Source organism: Oryctolagus cuniculus, chromosome 17 (assembly GCF_964237555.1).
Source record: "Oryctolagus cuniculus chromosome 17, mOryCun1.1, whole genome shotgun sequence".
Classification (NCBI taxonomy): Eukaryota; Metazoa; Chordata; class Mammalia; order Lagomorpha; family Leporidae; genus Oryctolagus; species Oryctolagus cuniculus.
This window is the reverse complement of record NC_091448.1, coordinates 5,511,889-5,531,671: the sequence shown is the minus strand read 5'-3', so window position 1 is coordinate 5,531,671 and position 19,783 is coordinate 5,511,889. Positions and strand designations below refer to the sequence as shown.

General features: G+C 64.8%; 1 protein-coding gene across 2 annotated transcripts; it reads right to left on the bottom strand.

Moving 5' to 3' along the window:
* Positions 1 to 526: 526 nt before the first annotated feature.
* HID1 (HID1 domain containing) lies at positions 527 to 18,187 on the bottom strand. Of its 2 annotated transcripts, none has more exons than XM_051838386.2 (19): positions 17,994 to 18,187; positions 12,350 to 12,499; positions 11,773 to 11,943; positions 11,269 to 11,385; positions 10,632 to 10,738; positions 10,319 to 10,435; positions 9,276 to 9,498; positions 9,085 to 9,141; positions 8,278 to 8,418; positions 7,447 to 7,537; positions 7,213 to 7,364; positions 7,047 to 7,125; positions 5,042 to 5,206; positions 3,126 to 3,353; positions 2,766 to 2,872; positions 2,297 to 2,377; positions 1,756 to 1,847; positions 1,507 to 1,665; positions 527 to 1,293 (listed from the first exon to the last, which is right to left on the bottom strand). In XM_051838386.2, the coding sequence occupies exons 1-19, from the start codon at positions 18,057 to 18,059 to the stop codon at positions 1,230 to 1,232; spliced, it is 2,367 nt and encodes a 788-aa protein (XP_051694346.2). In that variant the 5' UTR covers positions 18,060 to 18,187; the 3' UTR covers positions 527 to 1,229. The 2 variants fall into 2 exon arrangements, with proteins under 2 accessions (XP_051694346.2, XP_051694347.2); XM_051838387.2 differs by having other exon boundaries at positions 11,269 to 11,382.
* Between the last annotated feature and the right edge of the window lie 1,596 nt (positions 18,188 to 19,783).

The following is a 19,783-nucleotide window of genomic DNA, read 5'->3' as shown; positions in this document are numbered from 1 at the left end:
CTCTCCCTAGGACAGAGCCCCATGAACATCTGCAGCTGGCTCCCTATGGGGCCTGGGGCCTCTGGCTGACTGGTCCCCAGCTGGCCTGATCCTTGGAGCTGGGGGGGGGGGGCAGGAAGGGGAGCGGGAGGCGACACAGTGACAGCCCATCCTTTTCCCTGAGCCTGGTGCAAACAGCCGGCTCTGGCCGCCCTGGCCCTACAGGTGAGGGCCTGCCCGCCCCCGGGCCCTCGCCCAGGAAGCGAGGCACTGGCAGGCACAGGGACACTCCCCAGGGTCCCCCACACTGCTCGGTGGCTGCCGCAGACAGCAGAGACCCTGGGGGCCATGCAGGGGGCTGAGGCCCCTCAGTCTCTCCTGAGTGGGCCTTTCTCTAAGTGCCCACAGCCCAGAGGCCCAAACCCTAGGTGAGGAGCCCCACTGCTCTCCCACCCTAGAAAATGACCAGTGCTGGCCCCGACCTTGCACTGGGTGCCCTGGGGGGCCTGGCTGTGGGGTGCTCTCCCCATGCAGCATGGAGACAGTGTGGAGAGGGAGGTTTTATTGTTAAAGGGACCGATTGTACGGAGCAAAGATTGCACTGACACGGGGTGGAGGGGGCCCTTGAGGCCGGAGCCAGGGAGCGCAGAGGGTGCCCGGCCCCCCAGCGAGGCAGGGAGCAGCCATGGCCAACTGGACAGCTGTTCCCGGACCCAGTTCCCTGGATAAGGAGCCAGGCTACACCCACGGACCCAGGAGAAAACAGAGAGACCCTCCATGCCACCCTCCAAGCCCCTCCATCACACGGAGTCTCCCCGGGTCCCCAGTGAGCAGCCCAGCCACACTCGGTTCTCCACCTGCTGGGTGCGGGCAGACAGCAGGCCTGGCACGGGCAGCTTCAGACTGGGAAGTGCCCCTCACCTGCCTGGGTCCCATCATGTGAGCCCCACTAGGGCACAGTGGCTTCTGGAGTGGGCAGCACAGGGGCACAGACATAGGTCTTGAGAGGGGACCCTTGGGTGGGTCCTATAGCCCTGGAGACGGGAGTCCTGGGAGTCGATGTGGGGAAGGGGCCGAAGCCAGTCACCACAGTCCCCAGCCCCCAGGGCGCCTCGAGGCCGATTCAGCCCCTCTGCCCGCAGCTGTCCTGATGGTGGCCATCCAAACCCCAGAACGGCACTCTCGGGGAGCATCGGGGACCAGGGCACCCACCCCGGCCACCCCCGGCCCAGCCCCTGCAGACTCTGTCCTCACACCCGCTGGATCTCAAACAGCTTCACGTCGGTGTCGTACCAGACGGGGGGGTCCACGTTCCTGCGGAGGGCGTGGGTGTCACCAGGTGCCGGGGCAGGGGGAGGAGCCAGCCGACCGCAAAGCCCCCCCTCGCCGGCCCAGACCTCGCTGATCATCTCAACAGGAATCCCAGGGCCCCAGCCAGCGGGACGGGGCAAGCCCTCGGGTAGAGCCCAACCTCCCTCCCCCACCACTGCCACCGGGATGGCAGCCGGCCTGCGCTGCGGGGCCCACCTCAGGTAGATGACACCCCACATGTAGGTGCGGAACCACATGGCGGTGCCCGAGTTGGCCTGGTACTTGCGGATGAGGATGGGGTGGGGCACGGGCAGCAGCCCCACCAGGGTGCCGTGTTGCAGGAACCGCAGGATCTCGGATTCGTCCGTCAGGCCCCTGCAGGCGCGAGGCACACTCCAGCATGCTCACCGGGGGGCCGCGATCCCCTTCCGCGGCCACCCCGCCCGCCGCGGCCCTGCGGCTCACTTGTCTATGCAGATCTTCTCCACCTGGGGCACCAGCACCTGCAGCAGCCTCATGATGGTCTGCAGCGGCAGCTTGGACTTCCAGGACAGCACCTGTGGGGGCCGAGGCTGCTGGGGCCGCGGGAGCCGTCCCCCGGGAACTCGGGACAGGCCACAGGCGCCCCGAGGCCGCACGCGTGTCCAGGCAGGCCCTGGAGCTGGGGGCCGGCGGCCAGCAGGCCCGTGCACAGTGACTGTTTGGAATGGGGAGGGCAGCAGCCCCGCCTAGGCCCTTGTCCCCGTCCAGCCTCCCTCCAGCAGAGTCGGCCCAGGCAGTACGCTGGGCGTGGGAGCCACTCGGCAGGCTGATGGGTGCAGGAAGCCAGCACCGTGGGCCCCTGGGACTTAGTGCAGCCGGGGATCCCTGGCACACAGTGGGGAGGTTAACGTGTGCGGCCCCAGGCCCTCTGACTTGGACACATTCCCACCCCCCTGACCCAGCCCCGCCTCCATGCCGTCTGCCCAGTCCCCGACCCCCGGCTCCTCCAGGGTGGGGTCCTCACCCACTCTGGCGTCGGGCTCCACTGATCACTGGCTGACACGCTAGACGGTCGCCGCTGCTCCCTCCAGGCCTGGCCGGGCTCCTGGAACCCAGAGAGGGAGAGGAGGGGAAGGGGGTCAGGGTGGGGGTGGGTGGCGCGGGCTCTCCACTGACCTCCACTGCAGGGGTGAGGGGGCAAGGGCCCAGCCCAGCACACTTTGCCCCAGGCTCTGGGTCCAGCCCAGCCCAGCCCAGCCGGGTGACAGGTTTAGGGCCAGGGGCTGACAGGGCAGCCGGGTAAAGGCCGGCGCCAGATAAGGCTAATGATGGATGGAGAGGCTGAAGGCCAAGGTCTTGCCACGCTGATAAACAAGGGAGGCGCCCGTGAGGGCCCCTCTGGGACAGCGGTCAGTGCGGCTGGGTGCCCTGGCCCAGCCCACGCCGCAGGGGCCAAGGAGGAAGGGGCTGCCCCGGGTGTCCCCGTCACCCACCCCCTCGCCGGGGCTGCCATCCACGGCGCTGGGCTGGGGCTCAGGCTCCAGGGACCGCAGTGTGCCATCCTCCGACACCTGCGACTTCTCCGTCAGCTTGTCGATGCCTGGGGTGGGGGGAGGGGGCACAGGCTGAGTGAGGACCCCCACCGCCTGCCCCCTCTGACCTGGCTCCTTCCGCCATCTCCCAGAAGCGTCCCCACCTCTCCCAAGCCCTTCCCAGTCAGTCCCTCCTTCCCTCCCCTCCCCTCTTCCCAGCCAGTCTGCGCCCTTTGCCAGGGATGGGGGCTGCGCGGGCCCATGCCCGGCCCCCAGCCGTGCCACAGCCTACAGCTCCCTTCCCGCCCGCCAGAGCCCGACCTGGGGTGGCCACCAGGCTGGCCTTGAGAGTGCCTGGCTCCGCGGGGGCCGCGGGCCGGGAGCCCTCCATGGAGGCGCCCTCCTGCGAGCCGGCGCGGGACAAGGGCTCTGGCGGGCGCCGGCGCCGCTGCAGGGCCTTGTGGATGGCGGGCAGGTCGGTGGGCAGGTTGGCCAGCTGGTGGAAGACGCTGCGCTTGCGGATGATGGCGTAGACCAGGTTGGAGTTGCCTGTGGGGGAGCACGCCTGGCCTCAGAGGGCCTGCACCCTCACACGTGTGCACACACCTGCACACACGTGTGCACTCACACACAATCTGGGCAGGCTTCCTGGAGGTCAGGAGTAGGAGCTGGGACAGGGAACCCAAGAGCGTGGGCCAGGGCAGGCTGGTGGCGCTGTGTGTGCCAGCTGTGGCTATGGGACACCCTCCGGCTGGAGTTCCCCACACACCCCTCCCAGTTGCTAGGAGACCCTCACAACCCAGCTCCCCAGAGAGAACACCTGGCAAAGTGGGGCTGACCCGACATCACTGTCCACACACAGCCAAGGAGGAGGCCAGCTTGTGTCTGTCCCCTGTTCCCCCCCACGGGGCTCCACAGCTCCAGAGGAAGACACAAAGCACTTCCGGGGCCTCCCATGCCCCCAGCACCTCTCTGGTCCTGCCTCAGACCACACTGTTCTGCTCTCAGCTCAACACCCCACCCCAGGGCCTTTGCACACGCCATCCCTCGCCTCTATAATGCTACTCCATCCTTCGGATCAGGGCAAATTTTTATTTTTACTTCGGAACTTGCTAAGCATTAAGATACCAGGTACTGTGCTAAATGTTCCCTGGATATCTGGGTTCGGCCTCTTAACTCCCTCTGAGGTTGAGACTTTCAGTCGCACGGTCATGGCCGCCCTAGAGATGAGGAAGGAAGCTGGCTGCAGAGAGGTTAAGCGATGCGCCCATGGCACAGAGGAAATGAGCAGCAAGACCCAGCTCTGCACCCAGCACTGGGGCGTCTGTGACACCGCGCACCACCGCTGCTGTGACTCCCAGCAGGCTCTGTCCGCCCCGCAGTCCCTGCTCATCGGGGTCAGGGTGACCGGCTTGAACGCCTCCCCCTCCCTGAGGTCCAGGTGCAGGAACCATTTGTTCCTGCTGTATTCCCTGCATCCAGGTATACTACAGGTGCTCAATAAATGCACACTGAATGAACGAACTAGGAGGCAGATGGCTCAGAGGCCAGGTCCGGTCGGCGCCCCACTCAGGTGGGAGCCCCCTGGTCCACACCCGAGGCAGGGCAGGGTGCGCCGCGCTCAGGTGGGAGCCCCTGGTCCACACCCAAGGCCAGGTCTGGTCGGCGCCCCACTCAGGTGGGAGCCCCCTGGTCCACACCCGAGGCCAGGTCCGGTGGGTATCCTGCTCAGGTGGGAGCCCCCGGTCCACACCCGAGGCAGGGCAGGGTGCGCCCCGCTCAGGTGGGAGGCCCCTGGTCTACACCTGAGGCAGGGCAGGGTGCGCAGCGCTCAGGTGGGAGCCCCCGGTCCACACCCGAGGCAGGGCAGGGTGCGCCGCGCTCAGGTGGGAGCCCCCGGTCCACACCCGAGGCAGGGCAGGGTGCGCCCCGCTCAGGTGGGAGGCCCCTGGTCCACACCCGAGGCAGGGCAGGGTGCGCCCCGCTCAGGTGGGAGGCCCCTGGTCTACACCTGAGGCAGGGCAGGGTGCGCTGCGCTCAGGTGGGAGCCCCCGGTCCACACCCGAGGCAGGGCAGGGTGCGCCGCGCTCAGGTGGGAGCCCCCGGTCCACACCCAAGGCAGGGCAGGGTCCACACCCGAGGCAGGGCAGGGTGCACACCCGAGGCAGGGCAGGGTCTACACCCGAGGCAGGGCAGGGTCTACACCCGGGGCCAGGTCCGGTGGGCATCCCGCTCACCATCAAACTGGTACTGGATGATGTTGTTGAAGACCTCCAGCAGGAAGAAGACCAGGTGGTGGTTCTGGGCGGCGGAGAAGAGGAACCAGGTGGTGGAGAAGGCCTCCAGCAGGTGCAGCAGCTTGTTGGCAGTCACCATGGACAGGCTCTTGAGGTAGGGCGACACTGCAGGGGAGGGGCCGGCTCACGCCTGGGCCACCCCCGCCCCCCCAGCCAGCGCCTGCCTGCGGAGCCCCTGCGGAGCCTGGAAGGCCAAGTGCACACGGAGGGAGCCCTCGGAGGCAGCTGCGTTGTGGACCAAGCCACGGGCCTCTCCTCCCTCTCCCGGTCCCCCCAGCCCAGGAGGGAAAAAGGACGATTTCCACTCCACAGATGGGGAGCCGAGGCTCGGGAAAGAGTCTAAACCTGGCCAAAGCTCCCCGGGCACAAAGCGATGGGGGCGACACAAACTCAGGCCCTACAGGTTCTTCTAGAAGGTTCCCTGTCATTGGATGCGTTTATGTCTTCAGGGTGTGTCTGTATGTGTGTGTGTGTCTGTGCACACACGTGGCTTTCTGCACAGCTTTGTGGGGTGCGGAGAGATGAAATGGCACACAGCTGTGCGCCTTCCTCCCACGTTCTCAGAGCCGGGAACACCGAGCAGGTGCCCAGTTGAGATTGAAGAGAGGAAGCCAGTGAGTGAACAGGGCAGACGGGCAGCGTCCCACCCAGACCACAGACAAGCCGGCAGCGGGGAAGCCAGGAGCCGTCTCCCTGGTCGGGTTTATATCGACCACTGGTTCAGACGACAGGATAGGAGGGTAAACTGGACCATGTTTGTCACCTTCCCATCATGATCATTTTTAACCCGGCCACTGGTGGCGTGCGCCAAGGGGACCTCGAAAACGTGGAAAAATGTGATCAAGACAACATTTTGGTGGTGGTGCAGGAATTTGAAACCTGTGCGTAGCTTTTTCGTAATATGCGTTTCCCATGGACTTTTGGTTTTTTTGACAGGCAGAGTGGACAGTGAGAGAGAGAGAAAGAGAGAAAGGTCTTCCTTTGCCGTTGGTTCACCCCCCAATAGCCACTGTGGCTGGCGCGCCGCGCAGATCTGAAGCCAGGAGCCAGGTGCTTCTCCTGGTCTCCCATGGGGTGCAGGGCCCAAGCACTTGGGCCATCCTCCACTGCCCTCTCAGGCCACAGCAGAGAGCTGGACTGGAAGAGGAGCAACCGGGACAGAATCCGGCGCCCCGACCGGGACTAGAACCCGGGGTACCAGGACTAGAACCCGGGGTGCCGGCGCCACAGGCGGAGGATTAGCCCAGTGAGCCGCGGCGCCGGCCTCCCATGGACTTTTTATGTGGGGAGCAATCCGGACTAGACTAAGTTACTGGAATTAGGACTTATTCTATGCATCTGCTCTCCCACAATATGGCGCTGGGAGAGAAGTAAACAGCTTCCGCACAGCTGCCTCCAGTTCAACCAATAAACTGTAGGACTTGCTCCTGATTGGAGAGCAGCGTACTCGGCGTGTGGGCAGCCGAGTTAGGATTGGCGGAGGAGGACTATAAAGGAGGAGAGAGACGGCATGCACCGGGAACATCTATGGGGAACATCTAGCTGAAGGAACACCCGTGCAGCCCCCGAGAGACCCGGCCGGCGGTGTGCCGCTCCCCTGCGGAAGTGGGGAATGCGGCCAGGGGGAACTGCCCTTCCACGGAGGTGGAAGGGATAGTAGCCAACCCGGGAAGAACCAGCAGCAAACCCGGGGAGGCCGAGCAGACAAAAGAACAGCGCAGGGTCCTGTGTCGTTCCTCCACGAAGAGGGGGAGCGACATTTTTAGATGGATTTTCCATTTTGTCTTGCACCATAATCTGCTTATCTTTCAATTTCATTTGTTGAAGTCCCCGCCCCTCCTGTTTCCAGGACCTGGGCTTGAACCAGAGCCCGGGGCCGGGCTGCCTGTAGCCTGGCGCCCTCTGGTGGTGGGCACGGGGAAAGGCGGCGCCTTGGGGCCCCTACCGTTGACCACGATGGTGAGCAGGCAGTCGAAGAGGGGCTGCAGCCGCTGGTGGCCGCTGGTGATGATCTTGTGGAACACCTGTGCGGGGAGGGAGAGGGGCAGCCGTGGGGCCCCTGTGGCCCTCAGACACCCCCACCGCCCGGGGCTGGCCCAGCGACTCCTCACCACGATGAGCAGGTCGGCGTGCGTGCCCGTGAAGACCGGGATGTCCATGGGCACGCGCCCCGAGTAGGGCTTGTTCAGCCGCACCCCGAAGTTCCGCTCCCCGCTCAGCAGCAGCAGGATGAAGACCCCGATGTGCATGAGGCCCACGCGAGCTGCGGCACAGGCGGGGTCACCGGGGGAGGACACGGGGGGGGGCCGCCGGTCAGAGCACCCCCACCCCACGCCCCGCCTTACACTGGTCCGCCCGGGCGTCGTTGAGGAAGTAGAGGACGGGGACCAGCACGTCCAGGACGTCGCTGCTCTTCAGTACGAAGAAGAGGAATTTCTGGGGGGTGGGGGGCGGAGTCAGGGAGGGCAGCTGCCCCGCCTCCACCCACCCCACCCTGTCTGCATCACGGCTACCTGGGGCGGTCCCTGCCACGGCCCCGCCCCCAGCCCGGACCACCCGGGAGCCCCCCAAGCGCCCCCCCCCGTCCTCGCCCCCCCCAGCCTGGACCACCGGGATCCCCCCAAGCGCCCCCCCCACCATCGCCCCCCCCCCGAGTCTGGACCACCTGGGCAGCCCCTGCCATCCCCCCCCCCGCTCCTCCCCCCACCATCGCCCCCCCAGCCTGGACCACCCGGGAGCCCCCCAAGCGCCCCCCCCACCATCGCCCCCCCCCAGTCTGGACCACCTGGGTAGCCCCTGCCATCCCCCCTCCCCCGCCATCGTCCCCCCCAGCCTGGACCACCTGGGCGGCCCCTGCCATACCACCCCGCCCTCCACCACCATCGCCCCCCCAAGCCTGGACCACCCGGGAGCCCCCCAAGCGCCCCCCCCGTCCTCGCCCCCCCCAGCCTGGACCACCGGGATCCCCCCAAGCGCCCCCCCCACCATCGCCCCCCCCGAGTCTGGACCACCTGGGCAGCCCCTGCCATCCCCCCCCGCTCCTCCCCCCACCATCGCCCCCCCAGCCTGGACCACCCGGGAGCCCCCCAAGCACCCCCCCACCATCGCCCCCCCCAGCCTGGACCACCCGGGCGGCCCCTGCCCCCCCCGCCCCCCCCCTGCCATCGCCCCCCCACCTTGTTGAAGTCACAGAGCTTCCAGAAGAGGACCAGCAGCTCCTGGTGGAACTGGATCTTCTTGGTGGAGTTGGGCAGGTAGGTCTGCAGCAGGGGGTTGGACAGCAGCCGGGCTATGCCCCTGAGGATGAACTGCAAGTCCTGAGAGGGGGAGAGCAGGGCACCTGTCCAGGCCGGCCCCTCGCAGGTCTCCCCCTCCCCCGCTGGCGCCTGAGCCACATCGGCAGTGGCTGTGCACCGGGATGCCAAGTCCAGGGCGGGTCTGGAGAGCCCCCCCCCAGCCCCAGGGCCTCCAGCCTCAGACCACAGACTCCCCTGGGGCTGCCCCACCCTGAACCCCGCCCTGCCCACCTGGACTCTCTTTGGAGAGCTCCTGCCCTCCGCCTCCCCTACCCCCCATCACCCGTGAGGAGCAGCCTCCTGGGCTCCAAGCCCTGGTGTCCACTGAGCGCCCCCTGGGCTGGGCCCTGCTCTGCCTTAACCCCCACAAGGTGGGGGCAGCTGGGCAGGTTAGAGGTCTGGGGGCTCTGCACCTGTCCCCCGCCCCAAGACACAGGAACTGGGAGCTACCTGCACTGTCACCTCCCCCCACCACCACCTCCAAGACGGATGGAAGAGGAGCTGCCTCCTCCAGGAAGCACTCCAGGCTACCCCTGAAGCTGTCAGCACTTTCTCCGTTTGAACCACATCTCCCAGTCCTGCCACGGCCACAGAGACCACAGCTCCCTCACGCAGGGGCCAGGGGTCCCCCACCCCCACTCCTGTCTCACTGGCATCCCCAGGGCCCTGTGGGGGTGCTGCGCTCACCTCCTCACGGTGGATGCGGGACAGGTAGTTCACAAACAGGTTCTCAGGCCCTGGGGGCTGCCAAGGGTGGAGGCTGCTGGTGAGCAAGTGCCCGCACCCCTCCCCCACCCCACCGTGGCTGCAGCCGCGCCCCTCCCAAGGGTAGAGGAGCCCCATGGGTGTCGCCGGCTGCCCCCTCTGCCCGTCCTTACGTCAGCATCATCCATGGCGGTGCCCATGGTGGTGCCGTCCACGGTGGGGCTGGCACTCGTGGCGCTGTCGTGGTCCAGGGTGACGATGAGCACCTGGGCGGCCTCCTCCACCAGGGGCTCCCGGTAGTCGGAGAAGAGCAGGTGGTTGTAGGGGATCCCGTAGCCCACAGGGTCATAGGCACACACGGTGTTGAGCAGGGAGGTGAAGAGGGGCAGGGCGTGTCTGCAGGGAGAGGAGCAGCGGGCTGCAGGGAAGGGATGAAGGCCCCGCCCATGCCACAAGGCCCCGCCCACACCACACAGGCCCCACCCATGCCGCCCAGGCCCACGGCCCCAGAGCTGGGGAGCAGAGCCATGAGCCTGTCCCTTCCTGAGTGGGACAGACCCTGGCTCATCCACGCCTGTTTCCAGCTTGGATCTGGGCCAAGGGAAGAACGGATTCATGGACAGACACAGGATGGTCCATTGTGCAGGGCTCTGTAGGAAACCAGGTCCCAGGCCGCTCTCCTGGGGCTGCACAGCACGGGGCTGGAGACCAGGAGAAGGCGGGCTTGCCCCTGGGGGCGGGGCCTGGGCTCAGTCACCACCACTGCCCGCGCCCGCTGCAGGACTCAGCTCAGGTTTGTGGGACATCGGGGTTCAGGCCGCTCATCGTACGGATGAGGAAAGAGGAACGTGAATTCTACATTGATCGCATGCTAAGTGCTGATATTTGGGGTAGATGAAATACATTAGTAACATTAACTTTACCTGTTTCTCAGTTTTTTGAACGTGAAATTTCACATGTAGTCTGCCATATATTTCTACGGTTTAACGCAGCTCTAGAGGGAGGACCCAGGCATGGGGCACCCCGGGGCCCCCAGGTTCTGGCCAGGGGACTCCAAGGAGAGTGACGGCACAGGATTAGGTGTGTCTGGCATGTTACAGGCCGTCACCACCAGGGGGCAGCACCTCCCCTCAGATGAGACTTGCAGGGTGGGCGCCGGTTCTCCACTGAGTTGGGGGAACAGAAAGAATGGGAAGAAAAGACGGGGGCCTCTCACCTGTTCTCCGTGGAACAAAAGAACTGAACCCATGGGTTGGTGCTGCCGCTCTCCGGAGCTGGGGGCAGGTACATGGCCTCGGAGAAGCAGGTCAGCAACAGTTTCAACAGCTCCATCCTTAGGGGGGAGGGGGTCTTAGGATCCCAACCCTCCGGGAGGGCCCTGCCCACCAGGCATCCCAGCCAGCCCCACGGGAAGCAATGGTCACTGTTTATCCCGTAATGCTGAGGTTGGATCACAAAGGAGGGGTTTCCTTGGAAGACCCATGGGGGTCTCTGAGCTGTGCAGGGGCCCGGCCTGGGGCCCAGCTCACCGGTTCATGTCGTGGATGTAGTTGGGCTGTGGGGAATGAGCGAAGCCCACGCCAGCCTCCCAGATGTATTCACAGCTGTCCAGAGAGTGGACATCCTCTGCGGAGTCCTGGGGGTGGGGACAGGGAGAGCTGAGTGGCGTGGGATAGAGCCCCGCCAGTCCCCGGGGCAGGGACCCCCGCCTTCTCCTAAGCACAGACCCCAAAACACCTCAGGTCCTGGATGCCCAGGGAACCACGAATGTTCTCAGACCTCCCGAAGGTTCCTAGCTCTGTCTGCATCTCGCTCAACCCGGTTTCAGATGAGGAGGGAGGGGCAGCAGGGGATCGGATGGGCGTGGTGGCACAGACCACTCAGGGTCCAGTCCCGGGCACCGCAGGAAGTAGGAGGGCTGGGCCTCTGTCTCAGCCCCGCACCCCCACCCGCCGCAGGAGGCGAAAACAATGGGTGTTTGTGCCCAGGCACCGGAGGCCACGGGCAGGGCCGGGCACCAGCTGGCCCCTCTCCAGCGGTGCCAGCCACCCCCCAGCCCGGGGCAGTGCGTGCCAGGCAGGCCAGCCCTCCCCGGCCCCCCGGCCCCCGCCACACCCTGCCCGAGGGAATGTGGACCCGCTGGGCCCCCGGGGGGGGGGGTCTCACCACAGTGCTCCTGCGGTGGCTCTGCACCGTGAAGTCCGGGCAGAAAAGCAGGTCGGCGATGGCCAGGAGCAGGGACTCAGCCAGGGGCCTGGCGTTCTCGTCCTCCTCCTCACCCTGCTGGGGACACAGCTGCCGTCTCAGTGGTGGCCGGCCAAGGAGAGGTGGCCCCGAAACTGGGGGAGGGGGAGGCAGTGGATTCCTGGTGGCCCCAACTCCCCAGGGCAGGTGGGGGCATAGCTGGGAGTGGGGCCGGGACCAGCAAGGTCCCCCCCACTGGGTCACACCCCCAGGTCCTTCCTGGGGATAAACCCAGGCAGTGAACCCGGGAGAGAGAACACAGCCCACCTCCCCAACCTGGGCGGAGACCCCCAGGGAGAGGAAGTGCTGAGCCCCACCCGCCGCACCCCTGCACTTCCAAATCCCAGAAGATGCTGGGGCAGGCGGCAGGCCCCACCCACTCTGCCTCCCGCCAGATTCCCCCCCACCCCCGGCCAGGCCACCGACCCCTCCACGCCCCGCCCCGGGCACTGTGGACCAGAAGAAGCCCCTCCAGTCGGGGTCCTCGAAGACGTAGGGCAGCACGCGGGTGAGCAGCCGGCTGCAGTTGAGCACAACCTGTCTCTCCTTCTCTGAGTGGCAGCCGCTCTCGGCCCCCTGCACCAGCTTCTCCACGGCCTGTCGGGACGGCAGGGGCAAAGGGGCACACTGGACCGGGGGGCCGGGCGGGCACGCAGGCTGCAGGCAGAGGCCACACCCAGCAGAGAACCAAGACCAGGGCAAGCCAGCGCCCAGCTCGGACCCTGCACTTGACGGCACCTGTGTGGGCCTCTGTCTTCCCATCTGAAAAATGGTGCTGACCTCAACGAGTTGATCCACGGCCTGACCGGGAGGAGGTTTCAGAAATGGCACTGGCTGGGATCATTCCCCCCCCAACCCCAGGAGAGAACGACTGGGGGTGGGGTGCTGGGTGGAGCCTGGGGACCACTGTGGGGGGGGTTCCTGATGTTGGTCCTCTCCCACGGGGCCGTCGTCAGCACTGTGGGGAGGTTGGGGCAGCAGCAAGGGCACGGGTGGCCCTTACCTTGTAGCACAGAGTGGCCAGGTTGGAGGGCGACTCCTCCCGCACGGCCCGGATCTCAGCCGCCGGCACCAACGCAAAGACATCCTGCACGGAGGTGGCCGTGTCTGCCCAGAACTGGTCCCAGAAGGCGTCATCGGTGGCTTCCACAGGCTGCGGGGGGACCCAGATCCAGAGTCATGTGATCCTTTGCCAGTGGCCCCGCAGTTCACCCAATATGTGGTCCGCAGAGACCCCAAGAGGGAAGCCACGGGCCCCTCCTCCACGCCAGCTCTGTGCAAGATGCCACTGCCAGGGGGTGGGGTGTCCTCAGCCACCAGCAGCCTTGGCCAGCACTCAGGCTGGGGACATTCTGTGTGCGTGGTCGGGGTCGGTCCCAGAGGGCCTGCGTGGCTCTGGCAAAGTCCCCGGCCTCTGGCACAGCTAGCTGTGGACTCGTCCCAGGACACGTCTCCAGGCCACACTGCGAGGTCAAGTGTCCAGGAACCCAGCCCAAGGCGGCACCCTGTCCCCGGTGGAAGACACCACAGGGACGTGTGCTGCATTTCCAGCCTCGGTCGGCCCGCCAGCCGCCCAGTCTGGTGGATTCTCCCGCGCCCACGCGCCCCTGTCCCCACGGCCCCGCGCTGCAGTTCAAGGCTCCTGCCGCTGTGCGGCGCCAACCCGGCACCCGAGCACAGCAGCAAAGGCACTGCCCTTCACGCAAAGGCCTGTAGAGGGCTCCCTACCTCCTGCTGGGTCAAGTCCAAACCTCAGGCCAACAGACTTGAATCCAGCACGCCTTGCACACACACACCTGCGCTTTCTAGCTCCAAGGCGAGACCTGCTACCTCTTCTCTTTGCCCCTCCCCCCAGCCCGGCCCCCTTCCAATGACACATTTCAAGATCCCACAGGTGCTCAGAGGAAGCGTGTCTGAAATCACGCGTGCAGAGGGCCACACGGTCCACCAAGGCACCGCGTGTGCACTGTAGAAGGACTTCCAGAACTCTCTCCTGAGGCGCGTGCATGAGGCTCATTGCTGATCAAAACAGAAATCTGAAATCAGAGTTTCCAACAACCGGCGAAAGCGTATGCAATGGAATATTATGCAGCCGTCAAAACCACGTTTCAAAGAATACTAACAAATGGAAAAGGCTCGTGGTGCAACCTTCTATGAAAAAAGAATAAGACAAAGCAGAAAACCACCTATGGGATGAGCAGTTTTTTGTTACAATTATAACTTAAAAGCCGGTGCCGCAGCTCACTAGGCTAATCTTCCACCTAGCGGCGCCAGCACACCAGTTTCTAGTCCCGGTCGGGGCGCCGGATTCTGTCCCGGTTGCCCCTCTTCCAGGCCAGCTCTCTGCTGTGGCCCAGGAAGGCAGTGGAGGATGGCCCAAGTGCTTGGGCCTGCACCCCATGGGAGACCAGGATAAGCACCTGGCTCCTGCCTTCGGATCAGCGCGGTGCACCGGCCACAGCGCACCAGCCGTGGCAGCCATTGGAGGGTGAACCAACGGCAAAAAAGGAAGACCTTTCTCTCTGTCTCTCTCTCACTGTCCACTCTGCCTGTGCCGGCGCCGCTAGGCAGAGGATTAGCCTAGTGAGCCGCGGCGCCGGCCCTGAACCAAATGTTAACAGCAACAATCTCTCTGGGTGATGTTTGTATTTTTCTGTGGGCACATATTGCTACTTTTTTCCTTGTGAGTGTTCATCTATTGAGGGGCTGAGGAATCTCAGGCACACAGGCCCTCCCGCAGGCCCGTCCCTTTGAGTCTCCTTTGAATGTCACCTCTTACAAGGAGCCCTCCCGGATTGCCCATTCAACACAGCCTTCTCCCTCCTCCGAACTCCTGGAGCTATGAGGCCTGAGGGTCCTGCTCCCACACATCTACATTTCAAAGGCATCACCCATATCCTCTGTCTGTCCATACACACGCTCTGTTTAAAGACAATTTTTTAAAAAGATGTATTCATTTATTTATTTGGGAAGTAGAGTTATAGAGAGGCAGAGAAAGACCCTTCATCCACTGGTTCACTCCCCAAATGGCTGCAATGACTGGAGCTGGGCCAATCCAAAGCGAGGAGCCAGGAGCTTCCTCTGGGTCCCCCACGCGGGTGCAGGCGCCCAAGCACCTGGGCCATCCTCTACTGCTTTCCCAGGCCACAGTGGAGAGCTGGATCAGAAGTGGAGCAGCCGGGACCCAAACTGGTGCTCACATGGGATGCCACCACAGCACCAGCTGCTAAAAACAAGTCTTAAGAAATTCTGTTAGAGACAGCACATAGCAGGTTAGGCCACCACCTGCGACACGGGCATCTCCTACCAGAGCACCAGTTTGAGGCCTGGGTGCTCTGAGGCCCTGCTGCTCCGCTTCCGATCCAGCTCTCTGCTGTGGCCTGGGGAAGCAGCAGAAGACGGGCCAAGTCCTTGGGCCCCTGCACCCACAGGGGAGACCCAGATGGAATATTCCAGGCTCCTGGCCTGGCCCAGCCCTGGCCATTGCAGCCACTTGGGGAATAAACTGGTGGATGAGAAATCTCGTTCTCTCTCCATGTTTCCCTCTGTCGCTCTGCCTTTCAAATAACTTTTATAGTAAAATAAAATTTTAACTTCTGTTATCTGAAGGTTCTTCCAAGTTTCCCAAAGCCCCGGACCGACAGGCCTGCTTCCACCTGGGAGCCTCAAGCCCCACCCTCCCATCCCACAGGTGCAGGTGCACCTGCCCGGAGGCCCCTCCCTCCCTGCCCAGGGAGGTGAGGCGAATGGCAGAGCTCAGCCAATATTTGTTCTGCTGGAGCTGCCGTCGGTCCTGGAGCCCACTTCAGCCTGATGACTGGGCAGGACTGTGCATGGTGGGGAGTGGGCAGCGGGGACTCTGAAGTCAGGGCCAGGCATACCCCACCCCACCTGCAGGAGCTGCAGGTTAACGTGGCCTCAGGACAGGCCTGGCACAGGGGCTGCTCAGTCCGAGAACTGGTAGAGCCAGTTCACTGGGGGAGAGAACAAAGGCCAAAGGAGGGGCCCTGGGCTGGGGGTGCTGGCCCTCGTGCCCTCGTGCCCTCGCCGGATGGCCTGCCATGCACCAGTGCAGGGGTACAGCACCCCAAGCCCAGGTGGCCTGGGGCCAGCACGGGGGCGGGGGGTGGGTGGGGAGGGACATCCCAGGCAACTCTCAGAGCTCCACCCATCTGCTGCGTCCCACCACCCTTTAAAGGGGCAGCAACTCGACTGAGCACCAGGTGGACGTGACCTCTGACCTAGTTAGGCAAGCACCAGCTGAGGCCTGGATTCGAGATGTGGGGAGAGATTTCGATAGGACTTGGGAGGCCCCGGGTGGGCCGGTGGGGAGCAGAGGAAGGGTCCCAGCCTCGGGCCATGAACTTCAGAGCAGAACGTTGGCCCCCTCTCTGGGCCACGCTGGGGCTTGGTGCCCATCCTGACCATGCCAGGCTGGCCTGATGCTGCAGGCATTAGCCAGGGGCCCTGGGGCCCCAAGCACACTCCAAAAACCCAAGCAAGTTTTTTGCAAAGAAGCAGTTTTGCTGGAGGTGGCGAAGGGCACGGGAACGGAGCTACCTGGGGGTGGGAGGACTAGGTGTTGCTAACCCGGCGTGGCCAGGCCGCTGCTCAGGCTGGGCACCAGCTGTACACGTTGACAACTCTCTTCGGGAGCTGGGGCAACCAGAGAAAGGACAAGCATTGCTCCAGCCTGTTCTGAAAAACTGTGTCAGCACCGTGTGGCCAGGCACACACATGTGCACACATGTGCACATGCACCCTCTGGCCTGCAGCAGGGATCGGGGGGAGGGCCCCACTCGGCCTGGGAGAGGGCCAGGAAACAGACCCTCGCAGGAGGGTCAGGCCCGGCCCAGGGCTGGACGAGATGGGACAGGAAGAAAACAGGATACAGGGCAGGAAGGTGGGGAAGGCCGAGCGGCTGCGGCCAGGGCCTGGCCGCTGTGACCACTGTTGGCTGCCCACAGCACACCCCGAGGCCCTGGGGACAGCGTTCACCCTGGGGACCGAAGGCCTGGGTCCCCCTGGGGACGCCGGGTGCCGAGGCCTGAGTTGGTCACCTGGCCTCCGGTCCCCACACTTGAGGTCACTATCCAGGGTCCCAGACTTCCGCTACTAAGGGTCCCTCCCTCCGCCCCCACGCCCCGGGGCGCCTCCCACCTGCAGGATCCCAGTGTTCTCTGGAATGAGGCCCAGGCTGGTCTGTGGCTTCTTCACGGTCCCCAGCTGGGGGTGAAGCGCCTCCAGGGAACCTCCCAGGGGACTCGGTACTTTGGGGAGGGGGCCTGATGAGCAAGTAGGAACCCAGGCCACCGCAGATGCTTTGGGATGGGGGTGGGGGTGGGGGTGGAAGGGCTGGCAAAGGGCTTGGGCTGCTGGGTCCACAGCCCATTCTGAAACCACAAGGTGTTTCCTCCCCAGGTAGGTAAACATGGGAGCCTCCCTCCCTCCTCCCCTCTCTCCCTTCCTCCTCGGCCTGCAGCCCCACATTGAGGGACAGGCCTGGTGCCCCCTTCTCTGCCACCCACAGCCCTAAAGCCCTATCCTAAGAAAGCCCAGCTCCAGCACTGGGCAGGAGCTGTGGGGCACCGGAGAGACACAGGCCCGGTCCCCATCTGTCGCTGGAGCTCCGCTCTCCACCGCTGGGCACCTGACCTTCCCAGGGTGGGCACGAGGGCATACGGTGGGGTCTGGCTTCTGGGGCTGTGCCTAACTGGCTGATGAGAGAGCCCTGGAGGAGGGAGGTCCCCTGTGTGAGTAGGGACCCGGGAAGTCAGAGCTGTGCACCTGTGTGGCTGGAGCAGCCTGGCTCACGTTGCCAAGAGAGAAGGGATGGGCCGGGAAGTGGCCTTGCTGGGACCAGGTCATGTGTTGGGGACTAGGAGGTGGCCACGGTGGCACCTGGGGACTCTACGCAAGCATGGACCGGGTAGAAGGTGCCCCAGTCCCTCGTCAGCAGACCACAGACAACCCTGAGGGTCCCCATCTCCCAACCCGAGAACAGAAGGTACCAGCAACCCTCGCCATGCCCACACCAGGCCTCAGGGGGAAAGCCCCCCACCCCAGGGGCCGCCAGCCTGGAAGCTGGGCCCCCCAGGCCTGGGGACAAGTCCCGTCGCCAGGCTGCCTCTCTGCGTTCCAGGCAAACCTGGGCCTTCCATGGCCCCGGGCATCCGCGAGGCCCAGCGAGGCCCTGCCGCCGCGCACCAGCTGTTTTCCCGGCCCGGCTTTGTTTGCATTGAGTCAGCCGGGGCTGTGCGTCGGGGACCCTGGGCACCCAGGGGCTGGAAGGGGAGCCTGGCGGCGGACAGGGGGATGGGGGCGGGGGAAGGCTGAGATGCGAGCCGGGGGGCGGGGCAGGGGGCGCACCGCGGCGTTGCCGCCTGGAGGGGTAGGCACACGTCAGCCCAGAGTGGCAGCAGCGCCTGGGGGGAGAGGGGTGTTCCTGGGAGAGGAGGCTGGGGATGGGGGGGCCAGGGATGGAGCCCCGAGGCGCAAGCCGAGGGATCCAGCTCCGGCGCTGGTCTCCACGTCACCCTCCCGGCCCGTGCTGGTCTCATCTCGGGGCGAGTCAAGTTCGCGAGGCCCCCCGCCCTGCCCAGCCCCCAGCCCGGCAGGTGGAATGGGAGGCTGGGGCCCCGGCGCACCTGCGTCTTGGTGGTGAGCTGGATCACTGCCTTCCGGAAGTTCAGCTTGGAGTCGGCAGACCCCATGTCGCCGGAGCCCGCACCGACCCGACCTCCGCCCGGACTCCAGCCCCGGCCCCGGCCCCGGCCCCGGCTCCGGCTCCGGCTCCGGCTCCGGCTCCGCGGCCCCCGCCGCTCTGGCAGGAGCCGAGCCGCGAACTCCGCCCGCCCGCCGGGCGTCGGCCCCGCCCCCTGGAGACCCCGCCCCGCTTTGCCCCGCCCTCGCGTGACTCCGCCCTCTGCACCTGCCGCTCCGGCTTCCAACGGCGCCCGAGGTCGTGAATGGAACCCAGCGCCGCCCCAGGCTGCGCGTCCTTCTCATCTCCCGGGTGTGCGTGCGCCCTTCCGTCTGCGCTGGAACGCTGTCCCCGCCCCACGTCTCCCATTGCCACCCGGTCCCCAGGTCCCCAAGTGCCCCCAGCGTCTCTTCCCAGGCCCCCTCCCCGCTCGGGGCCCACATTTTCCCAGCCGGCCCACTCCATCCGAGTCTCCTCCTTTTCAACCGCCCTCCCCATTCTTTCTTCCCGTGAGAATCCGCTCTCCGGGTTCCCTTTTTTCTGACCTGTCAAACCCACGTGTCCAGGCAGCTCCAGGCTCAGCCCTCGGTTCCGGGGAAAGGAGGCGCTGACTAATGCCCCCGCTCCTGGAAAGCGACTCCCAGGCTGCACAAGAGGAACCGGTGTGAGCGAGGCCAGGCCAGGGATGGGGGCGGGGGGCTGGAACAGGTGGCATAAATCACAGAGCCTGCCCTTGCAGAGCGCATAGCCAGGAAAAAGGAAAGGTGTGGGCTCGGAGCTTGGCTTTCCCAGAGGTAGACCGCTGAGAAGAGGAGGAGGAGGACCCCACGGTCATCTCGGGCGAGAAGCATCCACCGCTGGGGGGGCTTTATCGCCCCCGTGTTACCCTTGGAGAAGCTGAGGCTGCTGCAGTTCACGGACTCGCCCAGAGCCACGCAGCTGCTAAGGAACAAACCCCAAGGAGCAAACCAAGTCAGGCCCCAACACAGGTTGTGTTTCTTCCATGTCAGCTTGCCTGCTGTTTCTGGAAGCTTCTGGAGCCCCAGATGCGTCAAAGAGCAGGGTGGGACGCAGCAGGTGTGGAGTGGGGGGGGGCATGGGAAAGGGGATGGAGAGGGGAAGGGGGAGGTGTGGGGAGTCCACAGTTTCACCTGAGAAGCAGACACAAGTCTCAGTCATAGAATAGCCCCCTCCTTTCTCCAGAGGTGAGCTGTTTCCACCATGGGCAAAATCCTTGGCAGGTCCCATGGCTTTTCTAATCTGGCCAAGATAATGAGTGAATAGTGCCTTTATTTGGCATTTTTTTTTTATCCAGTCTGTTCTACAAACCACTCAACCCCCATCCATGCCAGAGTGACACTGAAAACATTGAATTGTAATCCTTAGAGACGTGCGAGAATAAACCACAATAACATGATAACATAATAACAATAACGCAATACTACATAGCCTAGAAGAATGACCACAAGCCCAGAAAGACCCTGACGTGCAAAATGCTGATGAGAATGAGGAGCAGCTGGGGCTCTCCCACACTGCTGGTAGAAATGCATCTTTGGGACCGGCGCCGTGGCTCACTTGGCTAATCCTCCGCCTGCAGCGCCAGCACACCGGGTTCTAGTCCCGGTTGGGGCGCCAGGTTCTAGTCCCAGTTGCTCCTTTTCCAGTCCAGCTCTCTGCTGTGGCCAGGGAGTGCAGTGGAGGATGGCCCAAGTGCTTGGGCCCTGCACCCACATG

Excerpts from the sequence above, each read along its gene's own strand:
- HID1 (XM_051838386.2), bottom strand. The coding sequence starts at position 18,059 with ATGGGGTCTGCCGACTCCAAGCTGAACTTCCGGAAGGCAGTGATCCAG. Across the intron at positions 11,386-11,772 it reads CCGGGGCGGGGCGTGGAGGG|CAGGGTGAGGAGGAGGACGA; the intron begins GTCGGTGGCCTG and ends CTGTGTCCCCAG. Across the intron at positions 9,499-10,318 it reads TTTTGTTCCACGGAGAACAG|ACACGCCCTGCCCCTCTTCA; the intron begins GTGAGAGGCCCC and ends CTCTCCCTGCAG.